We start from the raw sequence: 13,544 nt of genomic DNA on the forward strand, positions 1-13,544 counted from the left end.
GAAAGGGAATTGACTCTCGTTCTTAAGGGAGCAGACTTTATGTGTCAGGTTCAAGGTTGTAGAGGCTGTCTAATATCTGCCTTATCAACAAACAGGCTTTAAATAGCGCAAGTTTCTGTCCATTCCTCCACTTTCATAAAACATGCACACAAGCTGTCCAAGAATTGGGAAAGGTTTCCCCCCACCCCTTTTTAAAAAAACATTACCAATCAGGGTCTGGGAATTCAAAGGTTGGGTCTTTTCTCTGGAATTTGCTCCACTGGGTACATGTCAGAGTTTGGCCAGAGTGTAATACATTGATAGATATCTATGTCCAGGTCTTCTATTAACTACAAGTTGGAATCCCCTCAGTCAGGGCTGGTCAAAAATGTTCCACTGAAACTTCCCCCTCCCCCAGCCACAAAAATTGGGTATTTGTCTCAATGAAACTTTTCATAGAAAGCATCTGCCTTCCTAAACAAAATTCAGGATTTCATCAGAAAGCCAAAAACAACAAAAAGTCAAATTTTCCATATAAATACCCCCACCTCATTTTCTGACTAACTCATCTCCAAAGCCAAATATTCCTGTCACAAGACAGGAGTCAACATCCTTCATTCTGTTACACTAGCATTTAACTTACAGCCTTAGTTTCGCTTTTCACTAAATTAATGGTAGCTAGTTAGTTCTGTGCTAGGCAATTGCTTCAACATCAGGTCTGCTCACCTCTGCTGTAGGGAAGAAATACTGTTTGCTCTTGCCATATGAAATCCACCTGGATACTATAGTGCTGGCTGCCTTATTTTATCACCTACATTGATGATGATTACTGACCCACACCTGAACTTCAGGGGTGTGGCTGAGTGAGTATGTGGGGCAAGTTAGTAATATCAGAAAAACCATTCTGGACTGAAAGATAGGAGACTTTCTCCACTCTGGAAGTGTTCGCCATTTAAAACAGTAAAATCAGGAGTGCAGAAAATTATAAGTGAATCATGATTAAACCTCTTTGTTAAACACTTTTTTCCAACTTCAGATGCTTCCTTTGCCTTTTAAAACAAGCAATTAGCCAAACTCTTCGGGTACAAAAGCAAAAAGCTAGGGCCCAGTCTCACAAGAAGTGGAGCACCCTGCTGGGAAATTGAGGGCAATGAGCCCCTCCCTCAGGATTAGTCCTGCAATTAGTGCTGGAAAAGAAAAGTTTTGCCATTTCCTAAATGTTCTTTAGACAATTCTCCCTCTGAAATCATAAGCCTTTTACGTGCAGAATGTCAAAGCTCATTGCATTTGCTGCCTGATCTAGTCTCAGGCAGTTTCAATATGCAGGCATAGTTCAGAGCGACAAAGGGAGATGGGGGGGGGGGGGGAATCAAAGGCTACGGGCTGTATAACTACTAAATGCAGCTCTTCACGTAACTGAGCTTGAAATGATTGAGGCTTCTCTAAGTGCAGCAAGCCAGTGTAGTCCAATGTTCTAAACATCAGGAGCTCTAGGTTCTAGTCCCACCTCCACCACTAGCCTGTTGTGTGACCTTGAACATATTGCTTCACATCTCAGGATATGTCTAAAGCACCACCGCAGCATGTCTCGGAGCCCAGGTCTTCAGGCTCACACTACAGTGCTAAAAATAGCAGCATAGCTGTTCCCACTCAGGCTCTGAAACCCAGCAAGGGGGTGGATCTCAGAGCCTGAGCAGAAGCATCTATGCTGCTATTTCATAGCCCAAGCCCTAGTCTGTAGGTGCAGGCTTTGAGACCCACTGCCACAGGGTTTTTTTTCAGTTTTCAGTTTTCCCCATCTATAAAATGAGGAGAAAGCCAGTCTCCATCCGTAGCTCTCCAAAGGAAGTTAAGCATTATAAGTGCTAGATACTACTGTAACTTCAACTCTCAAAAAGCAAGCTTTTCAAAATGCAATACATTGATAATACGACAGAATCAAGGAGAGATTGGCATGATGCCCTATATCATACCAAACGGGAGTTGAGTCTTCTCTTGCTCTCTTTAATGGCTATTGCTGATTGTCACAATTGTGATGTTACAAATCGAATCAAACTGTATTTTTTCCCACCTCCACGCCATGTTACCTATTTGCCCATTATTGCTAGTTTCCCTAGAGGTAGAACTGTGTGAAATCTAATAAGATTGTTTTAGGAGCTCCTTGTTTATATTCTAAGTCTGTGGAAGTCAGAATGACGATCAATATTTTGCCCTTGGTCTTCAGGTATCAAGCAGGGTAATTTAAGATTCAAATCCGATTGTAAGGGAAGGATTTTCAAAGAGCATCTTAGAATTTGCAAGTTGAAGTTGGGATTGCACTGTCCGTGCATCGTGGTCCTGTATACAGTAACTTTCAAGTGCATCTATTCCTGGGAAGCACATGGGTGATTATTGTCAATACATTTACAGCCAGTTCAAATGGAGATCACAGTTACTCCTAACCACCTGTTCTACTCACTACATTTAATGTAGTTTGGTAGCTGAACATCTTTACATAGAAATCACAGGGTCTACGCTGACCATTTGCCCCTGCGTGTGTATAAAAGGTGTAATCTGATGTACTGACCGCCTTTTCCATTGAAATGCCTTTTTTTAAGAGTTACTTTTACCATCCTTAGGCCCCAACCAATCCAAGCACTTTAAGCACATACTTAAAGTTAAGCATGTGCTTGAGCAGATTTAAGTAAGTGCCTTGCTGGGTTTGTGCCATATTCTGTACTTTAAAAACAAAACAACCCACAGTTGTCTTGATAGTTGACGAGAGCAGAGGTCAAGGCCCTACAGCAGCAGATATTTCTTAGCCGTGTTTTTTAACAACATGACAAGTCTCTAAAGCAGTGGTCACCAACCGGTCAATCGCAATCAACTGGTCGATCCTAGAGGATCTCCCAGTCGATCGTGATCTCCGGTGGTGCAGTGTGGCTGCCGCTAAGGCAGGCTTCCTGCCTACCCCAGCTCCACGCAGCTCCTGGAAGCTGCCAGAGTGGCCCCATGGGTGGGGGGACAATGGTCTCCCTCCACGCACTGCTCCTGCCTGCAAGCACCACCCCTGTAGCTCCCATTGGCCGGGAGAGCTGCGGAGGCAGTGCTTGCAGAGGGGGGCAGCGCATGGAGCCATGTGCCCCCCGCACTCCCCCAGGGGCTGCAGGGGCGCGTTGGCCCCTTCCGGGAGCAGTGTGGGGCCGGGATAGGCAGGGAGCCTGCCTTAGCCTCGTTGTGCCCGCCGCCGACCAGGAGCTGCCGAAGGTAAGTGCTGCCCAGTGGGAGGCTGCACCCCAAACCTCATCCCTGAGCCCCCTCCCAGAGCCAACACCCCATACCTCCTCCTGCACCCCGAACCCCCTCCTGCACCCCAAGCCCCATCCTGAGCCCCCTCCCAGAGCCAGCACCCCATACCGCCTCCTACATCCCAACACTCTGCCCCAGCCTGACCCCCCTCCCAGAGCCAGCATCCCATACCCCCTCCTGCACCCCAACACTCTGCCCCAGCCCGGAACCCCCTCCTGTACCCAAACTGCCTCCTAGAGCTTGCACCCCTCACCCCTTCCTGCACCCCAACCCCCTGACCCAGCTCGGTGAAAGTGAGTGATGGTGGGGGAGAGTGAGTGATGAGGGGGGTGATGGAGTGAGCAGGGCGGGCCTTTGGGGAAGGGGCAGGGCCTCAGGAAAGGGGTGGGGTAGATCCTGGGTTGCCCTTAGATTCAAAAAGTGATCTTGGGCGGAAAAAGGTTGAAGACCACTGCTCTAAAGGAATATGATTTGGCCACAAGAAAGGAAGAGAGAGAGAGACAGACAGACAGACAGACAGACAGACAGACACCATTGGCAGGAAATGGATCAACCCTAATGGTGACAAATCCAGAATTCAAGAATCCAAGAGCATTTCAACCAACTACTACTTACTTGTATTTACATAGTGTATATTTGGTACACAGAAGATATGCAGGGTTACAGACGAGAGGTACTAGTCAGTGATACTTAGTATACCATTCCCCAATAGTAAAAGTGTCAGTCATATTCAATAATCACTAGGCTGTTTTGCTTTTAAGTCTGAAGTGACAAATAAATATCAACATCAGATTTCAAAATACTCATGAGATGATGTTCTTCATCACCACACTCATGGGGGGGGGGGGGGGAAGAGGAGAAATTTGCTAAGATTCAGTACTGTACAGGAATAGGTTATATCAGTGCCAATTTAAGGGTAGCCAATGTTTTAAACAAAATCCCCCACTCCCTGGCATTCGATAAACCTCATATATTGGAAGGCAGAAAGGAGAAGCAGTGGAGATGGTTTTCTTTTGTTTCCCTTTTAACCAAAAACTCTCATTAGAACCCTAACCAAAAAATGTGGCAAAAGCATTACTAAACATAGGCCAATTCAGGAAAACATCACCACTTATCAGAGGCATTTAAGCACGTTAACTTTAAGCATGTGCTCATGGGCTTTCCTGATTGAGGCTCAAAACACATTAAGTGCATGTGCTGGAAGAATGTATACCTAAGAGTCTGAAAGATACATAGTATACTGACAGTACAGAACATTCTTCTGCTTGTGTCATGTAGACGGCTGATGATGAAGACCTTGTTGGGTGTGTTGTTCCCCAGGATTTTTTTTCCTCCCCAAAGGAAACACCTGACATTTTGAACTGTAGCATATTGTACAAAGGCACCACAACAATAACACTGCTCTTCAAAGTATTTATACGAGCCTCAAAGATAAGTCATCTCTAGTAGAGTTGATCTAGCAGTATCTAGAAAGAAGATACTCAGACTCAGGAAAATCACCCCAAACTTCCCTTCAATTTGATGGCAGAATTTTAACCAGGGGCTCCCTCCCAGATCACCACTCCAACACTTAGCTGAAATGCATGATGTATTAGTGGCTGTTCATACGTTTGGAGCATTATTAGCATTTCTAGCACGTCTTTACTTTATGTGATATATCCTGTGTTATCAACCTGATGAAATACTAGTAACAGTACGATGCCAGTATTCTTACTAGTACACAAGAGGCTCATATCTTAATTAATAAAGATCAGCTAATGCAAACAAATGGTCAACAAAACGTCACTGTTCTACAGAGGCAAGGCTATGGGAATAAACAGTGACACCGTTGCGTTTCATCCAGTTCTACACAAGTCAGCCAATATCACTACTACTTACCCTAGCATCTTCCCCTGGAACCAACCCTAAGACCAAGAGTTTCCAATGTGACGAGTGAGTTGGGGCCCCCCCAACATCATGCGCATTAAAGGGACCCAATTTCCAGAGCATGGGGGCTCAGCACTTTTTGGAAATCAAGCCTCTTTCAGGAGTCTAAAAGTGAGCATCCAGAAACAGAGGCATGGAGGAAAATGACATCAACCTTTCACACACAAAAAAGAGAAAGAAACAATGCCCGCTGCTCTCTAGCAGCAGGTTTACCACAGAGAGGAGCTCAAGCTGTAAATCCAGATCTGGCTTTCAAACACCCCAGAGTCCGCAGTGTTCAGATTCAGGGATTTGCTTTCAGACTGTTCTTGATTTATAATGAAATAAGGACCCACATAGTCTCCTTTACCAATTAGGCCAGGAACAGCTGTTAAGTGCCTTCTATTTTCCACAAGCCCCTTCTCCTTATCCACCCCAGCGGGTCCTTCGCTGACTAATGAAGGGTTGCTATGTGGTCCTTATTGCTTAAATCACATATAAGAACAAAGTGTACCTAAGCATGTTAAATCCAGGCATGCCAAGACTAGTCAGACAAGGCACAGCTGTGCAATCACCAGCTCTCAAAGTGATGAAAGAATAGGATTTGTTTTTCTAGAGCAACTTTCACACTCAAGTGGCTGAGAAATGGTGATTCAAGATGGATTAGGCAGTAGCTGATCAAGCTATGGCAACCATTGCAATAGCTCACAGGCAGTCTTGGGGCCCAATCCTGCTAACATACATGTTTGAAGAACTAGGCTCTGGGGCATTGAAATCTGTTGTATTGAGAAATGACATGCTGCCACTGTCAGGCTAGAGGCAGGTTACTAGTGGAGTTCCTCAAAGATGATCGGTCTTGGGACAAATCTTATTTAACATTTTCGTTAATGACCTTGATACAAAAAGTGGGAGTGTGCTAATAAAATTTGCAGATGACACAAAGCAGGGAGGTAAAGCCAGTACAGAGGAGAACCAGAATATCATACAAGACTGGACAACCTTGAAAACTGGGTAACAGAATGCGATGAAATTTAATAGTACAAAATGAAAAGTCATGAACTTAGAGACTAAGAACAAGAATTTTTGCTATAAGTTGGGGACTATAGTTGGAAGCGACAGATGAGGAGAAAGACTTGGGTATATTGGTCAATCACAGGATAACTATGAGCCACTGATGTGATGCAACCATGAAAGAGGCTGCTAATGCAGCTAGGACGCATTAGGCTAGATATTACCGGTAGAGACAGGGATGTGTTATTACCATTATACAACGCACTGGTGATTCCTCATCTGGAACACTGTGTGCAATTCTGGTCTCCTATGTTTAAGAAAGATAAATTCAAACTGAAACAGGTGCAGAGAAGGGCTACTAAGATGATCAGAGGAATGGAGACCCTGACTTACAAAAGGAAACTTAAGGAGCTTGTCTTGTTTAGCCTAACAAAACAAAAGCTCAGGGGAGATATGATTGCTCTCTAAAAATACATCAGAGGGATAAACACCAGGGAGGAAGAGGAGTTATTTTAGCTAAGGGCCAATGCTGGTACGAGAATAAGTCGATATAAACTGGCCATCAAAAAAATTAGGCTTGTAATTAGACAAAGGTTTCTAACCATCAGAGGAGTAAAGTACTGGAACAGCCTTCCAAGGGGAGTACTGGGGGCAAAAAACCTAACATATTTCAAGACAGAGCTTGAGAAGTTTATGGAAGGGCTGGTATGATGAGATTGCCTACAATGGCATATGGCATTAGCAAATGTCTCCTATGGCCAGAGATGGGACACTAGATGGGGAGGGCTCTGAGTTAATATAGAGAATTCTTTCCCAGGTATCTGGTTCGTTCATCTGGCCCACATGCTCAGGGTCTCTAACTGATCACCATGTTTGTGGTTGGGAAGGAATTTTCCCCCAGGTCAGACTGGCAGAGACTCGGGGAGGGGGTGGTTCGCCTTCCTCTGCACACAGGTCACTTGCTTGTCTGAACTAGAGTAAATGATGGATTTTCTATAACTTGAGGTCTTTAAATTAAGGTATGAGAACTTAAGTAACACAGCCAGAGGTTATGGGCCTATTACAGGAGTGGGTGGGTGAAGTTCTATGGCCTGAAATGTACAGGAGCGCAGCCTAAATGATCATGGTGGTCCCTTCTGGCCCTAAAGTCTATGGGTATGTCTGCAAAGCAATAAACACCCATGGCTGGCCTGTGTCAGCTGACTCAGGCTCGTGGGGCTCGGGCTGCAGCGCTGTAAAACTGGAGTGTAGAGGTTTGGGCTCAGGCCAGAGATCTGGGACCCCACTAAAGAGGAGCAGGTTATAAAACCTCTTAAAGAAAAAAAAAATCTTTAAGCACCTTACAGACAGAGAACTATTATATGTTGGATTTACAACGTATTGTGAATTTAACAGTAGCAAAAAATGTCCTATTGGATCTCTAGTTACTAAATCTTCATTTTTATTCTAAAAAAAGCCCCCTTATTTAAAGTGCATCTCAACAGCCTGCTATATCACGGTTCCTGATATTGAACATTATTCTGCTAACAGCCAAGCCAATTCAACTCATTCTGCTATTAAACATGTCGAAAGGACTGGCAAAAATATAAAATAATATCTTCCAACCCAGTACAAAAGAATATTATTTTGTTATTTGTCTAATCCTCGTGTCAGTGTAATATGTAGTGCTACCAGGTCTTAGGTATCTTCATCATCTTCACTTACAGTTTTCTATAACATTAACAATATTCATCAGCCTTCTGAATGATCAATATTTCCAGAATTCTTCCAACATGTAAGGCCTCATTCTGCCTTTTCTTGTGCCCTCAGATTTCCCGGTTGAAGCCAAGGCACACAGATACCATGATGATGAGCACTGTATAAAATGACTGATGGAGACAGACAGCGAAGAAGGCAGGATTGGATGCTAAATATGCTCACCAGGTGCACCGATCCATGCATTTTAAGCAGATCACACCTCAATGCATAATTTTTCATTGCTTCAGACGTTTGTTCCACATACACACACTACTGTGGTGGCCCAATCTTTGGTTGGCATAAATATCAATGTGGAAAAACATTATTTTTTTTAAATGGCATTTATTAATGTCAGTTTATAGTCCAATTCTGCAAATTCCTGCTCAGGCAAATAGTCAGTGCGACTACATAGGCCACTAAAACCTGCTTGTGTGAAAAAAGGTTTGCAGGACTCTTGGTTTTATTCAAACCATGTTCAATATTTAACTGCACACCCTACTTTAATTCCATGGAATTGTCGAATAGGCCCCTATTACTTGACAGAAAAGGAAACCAGAAGAAAAGAAAGATGACAACATCATGATGAAGGCTCAGCATAGTGTAAGTTTACTTGATTGCTTATTAATAGGCATGTTTTCTGTGCATTGTGTTCTCTTTCTGATCAGCATGTTTACAAAACCAAAATTTCAGTTGAATCAAACATAGTGATCCGTTTCATAAGCATTTCTTTTAGTTCTTCCTATTTTGTTTTTAGGCATGAACTGTTATATCAACCTGGCTTTGAACGGCTGGCTGCTTCTGGCTTATAACATTTTTAATAGCTATTTCTCACTATTTCAGACATGTAGAGAAATGAACAATGTTTCCTCCACCCAGACACACACATTTACAAAGCTGCAGCCACACAGCCCTTTCCTTATTTTGTAAATTGTGTGAGTCTTATGAAATTACTCCTCACTGATATGTTTTGTGTTCTGGCAGCAAATTTACTATTGATTTCTGATTCAGACACTGTGGCATGATTGAAACTCCTCAACGTATCAGCTGAATAACCTTCTAAGTGCTAAATGAGGTTAGTTTAGAAGATCTATTCCTCAACAAATTAGGGACCCAATTTTTGTTTGACTTGAATAATTGAAATGAAAGTGCCATAACAGGCCTCTCCCATTTAAATTATTCAGCGTCTGGTATTCTTCCTCTTTGGATTTTGTGCATATCCAGGAAATGTCTGCTATGCCCAGGAAATGTGTGCCATGTACAGTGAGGGGAAAAGCATTAGAAAATGAAGTTCGGGCCCAAATGAACTAATGACATCTATTCTTTACAGCTAGGTGTTGAGAAAAATTTGATCCCTAATGCTAAGGGCTACTTCGGAGCCAGAGCAGCAGTTCACCCTAGGTCTTGCCAACCTTGGAGCATCACGCAGGGTCAAATGTTCACATAGATTAACTGTTCTTGAATAATTTAACTAATGTAGTAGATACAAGTAGGCTTTTCTCCAACCCAATATATGTCTCTTAATTTGGGGAGCTCTGGACAGATTATCTTCACTTTGGTATGTGAAAATTCACAGCGTGCCCTTTGTTTTCTTGTACACTCTCCTTCCCCACCAGTCAACATTGGCACCAACCATTCTTCAGGGGTTCAAAGTGGCAGCATGAAGAGACTCAACATCTAGATACTGTTGAGGCAGATCTACCATTAATCCAAGCCAACAGATCCTGTGGCTGACCAAATTAATGGAGGCAGGGTTTTTGGTTGCATTTTGGGGGGGGGAGGGGGGGAGGGACAGGAGCACAGTGCCATGGAAAGAGTGCATAGCAAGAGGCAAAATGAATGCAATTTCAGTAGAGGATTTCATATCTCCATTTCTGGAATCATTTTTTTTAAATGGAAACTCAGTCCTGCTCAGTGGCTAAAAGAATATCAGTTATTTTGGACAGAATATATCTTGCACAAGAGCTGCCATTAAAAAAAAAAACCACACATACACAAACAAAAATATGACGACATAACTGTAAAACACTCAGTCCTTAAGTGTTATGGAAATTCTTAAAATAAGTGTTATAAGGACATTAAACTGCTGATGTTCCTTAAGAACAAACAAACCAAACACAGTTATGTAGGGGCCGATTCGTCTCTCAAATTACATTTGCTTTACACTGGTGTTATGGCCAATCACATTTCTCCCGATATTCACCAGCATAAGTGAGAGGTGAATTGGACCTAAATGTTTATTTTTAAAATGCACGGTCCTGATATTCCAATCTTGTCCACACCTTGAACTGCTGAGCAATCATTTACAGCTACACCCTTATTCAGCAAGAAAGTGGGGCAAATTAATTAAATGGGAATCTTGTTTCCACTGAAGCAAATAGTATTTCTAACACTACACTCTTGAAAGTCTTCAGTGGATGCTGCTTTTAATTTTAGTTTTATTTTTAAAAAAGTCAGTGCCAGCATTGGAATAAGCAGTCTTGCTATAATAAAGCAGGAATGAGCATTCAGACAGGAATTTCAACAGCCATATCCATGTTAGGTACTACTCCTTTAAGTGACTAATAGCTGAAATCAGCAATATATTTTTAGGACCAAAAGGATGGAAGAAAATAAAAGTTACGGAAACAGGAGGAAAAACATCAGGTCACAAAGAAAGTGATGGCTGCCATATTTGGTAAACTATACATCTAAATGGTACATTTTAAATTCAAATAAGAGCTTTATCTTTAAAAAAGTATGTGTGTGGGGGGGTAGCTAATGAAAACAGATGAAGACACACATACACCTTCCCGGGGTTTAGCATCAGTGTGTAACAATGTGCTGTACCACAAGGTGTGACCCTCCACACTCCAATGCCCACCCACCACATCTGCGTTAGTAGCCAACACTGATTCTGTTCCAATGATGACCCGTGTGTATAAAAATACAAATATATATACACACACACACACACACACAGAGGTGTGTATGCAAGCATTTATTTAATCAAGCTCCATAAGACAAGCCCATGCACTGCCTGATGAGAGTGGCAAGGAAAGGTGCATCCCATTCTCCTGAGGGCAATGGAGGTGAGAAGGGAAATCATTAAGGGCTCATTATGTTCTAATTTCACAACAATAGCGTCAAAATGGACTCTATTCCCCCCCCCCCCCCCATACAGGGGAGAGGCAGCAGCTGAGCCAGGCCCCACGAAAGAGCATGCAGATCAGTAGGGTAACTGCTGCTGTAAGAATGACCACATATCTCAGGACAAAAAGAAATGAAAAGCCACATCCTCCCTGGCCAGGGTTTGTTTGCGTCTGGCTGTGTGTGTGTGTGTGCGCTTTAATTCAAGCCAATGTCTCCGTCACCTGGTTGAACCCAGATGAAAGGGAAATGTCACACTTCTCCCAGGTGGAGCAGAGCCGCAGAGACAGCCCAGCCCACACGGCGCAGACCCAGCGGAGCGCATGGCAGAGGGAGACACAGACATGTCCCCAGCTCCCTCCAGCCGCTCCAGGGTCGCTACCTTGCAGCAGCAGGTTCGCTTCGTGCCAGATGCTGGCCGAATAGCAACGGAGGAAAGGAAACACTTGCCGGGCAAGCCTGGACTTACCCCCACACTTCCCCCCCTGAACAAAACAAAACCCGACCAACCAGACGGGGTCGGGATGAGTGAGCTACATCCCACCCCCATCGAAAGCTACGTGATGGACACACACAGCGCTGGGGGGCAACAGAACATGTCTCGGGCAATATGGACTAGCAGCTCCCCCTGGGCTAGTTATTCCGTGCATGGCGGGGAGGTGGGGGTGGGGGGGACAGGTTGTAGTTCTGCAGATTTATTTATTTCCCCCCTCGATCTTCAGAAAGCATCACACACACGCTCACTCACTGGGGCTCTGTCACACACACACACACACACACGCGGGCGCGCGCGCCCAGAGCTGCGCCCGAATCACGCTTGCAAAGCCGAATAAATGCCACCCGCTTGCATAAAATAGCAAACTTATCCCATGCCGAGCCATAAAGCGCGCAGGGGGTGGGGGGAGACACGGACGGGGGGAGTTGGATTAGGAGTAGGATTTTTTTTGCTCACCCTCAGGGCTGAGAGATCTATCTCATCCAGGCTCCGAGCCGGAGAATCACTCGCCATGTTTACTTCTTTGCCGGTGAAATTGACCAAAAATATAAATGAAACGCTGCGATCTTCTGCGTGGATCCCCACCTGGGTCTATTACACTCCTCTCCTCATGCGGGGGGTCGGGGTGCGAGACACCCCCACAGCGCGCCAAGGAAAAAGACAACACAACCAAAAAAAATAACACAACAAAACAAAAATCCCTCAGCAAACGGTGCCTGCCTGGGCAAATCTTCCTTTGCAATCCTTTTGGTAGGGAGGGTGAGGCCGGTGCAAAGCTAATGGTGATGCTGGGGAGTGGGTGTATTTAAATAGGACATGCTTTCTGCTTTTCTGTGGATGGCGGCTGCATTGGCTGCTGTTATAATGAGACACATCAACTCCTCCAGTCGGATGGAGAGAGAGCCACACAAGTGTCTATCACGGCTTCCTGGGAGGAGTGAGAGTCACAAAGTGGGTGTTGCCTTCCCTCAGGAGAGAGGCAGTATTTCCATGCCATGTGTTTTGCACTATTATCCTTCAGGGGAAAGGAATGAAGGTAAAAACTGCCTGGACCTGGACCCTGCCGATTTGTGGACCTATAACCCTCAAATGGGACCATCAAAATAAAGAACAATTGTAACAGATCCTATCCCTTCAAAAGAAAAAAAAAACACACTCACCCCCACAAACACACACACACATCCTTCCTACAGTTGGAGCACCACAAAAACCCGGATCTGGCACTTAGATCCGTCTGGATCTTGGCAAATTTTGGCCCATTGTACTATCTAAATTGAAAAGAAGTGTAGCTGTTCCTGCTTTAAGAGAAAAATCTGGACCCTGATATAACCCAGCCCAATAGCACTGGAAAAACACATGCATGGTCCTGCTGCATTCAGTCAATTTTGAGCACTAATTCCCCAAGTTTTACTGTCTAAATAGAGGGGTAAAAAATATGGACACTCCAAAAAAATCCAGGCCCTGTTGCAAACCGATGCAGCAGCTCTGCAAAAATGTGTATCTGGCACGTGGATCCTGCTCAATTCAGATAGTTCTATTTAAATTCCAAATCCAGGAATTCTACCAGCCATATAGAGAATGGTAGCTCCACAAATTCCACTTCAAAAATCCAGACCCATCTCTGCACAAAAGCACCACAAATATTTAGCAGCTTGATCCTTCCATTTTTTGCCGAGCCCCCAACCCCCCTAATTATACCATTAAAATAGACAACATATGTTGCCACTCCTTCTTTACCAAGAGAATTCAGAATTCCACACATCCTGGTGCAAGAGCAGCCACATATGGTATATTAGGTTTGTACAATTTGGGGGCTGGGGCCAAAAATTGCCAAGATTCAGATGCATGAATCCAGGTTTTCGCAGCACTCATGTTCCAGGATGAATTAGGGTCTGGAATTGTTAGGTGTAGAAGGAGTGCCCACACTTAATTCTCTATCTATGCCATTCAATATGGGGTTGAGGCCTAAAAATTGTCTTGAACCAATAGGATCCAGATATCA

General features: G+C 44.1%; 1 protein-coding gene across 1 annotated transcript in view; it reads right to left on the reverse strand.

Moving 5' to 3' along the window:
• TNIK (TRAF2 and NCK interacting kinase) overlaps positions 1–12,270 on the reverse strand; it is a 313,805-nt gene extending 301,535 nt beyond the window's left edge. Inside the window, exon 1 of the mRNA XM_065410355.1 lies at positions 11,999–12,270. Coding sequence (XP_065266427.1) covers positions 11,999–12,055 — 57 coding nt within the window. The 5' untranslated portion in view covers positions 12,056–12,270. The remainder of the gene's footprint in view (positions 1–11,998) is intronic.
• Positions 12,271–13,544: the final 1,274 nt, after the last annotated feature.

The sequence above is a fragment of the Emys orbicularis genome, chromosome 9, assembly GCF_028017835.1.
Source record: "Emys orbicularis isolate rEmyOrb1 chromosome 9, rEmyOrb1.hap1, whole genome shotgun sequence".
NCBI lineage: Eukaryota > Metazoa > Chordata > Testudines > Emydidae > Emys > Emys orbicularis.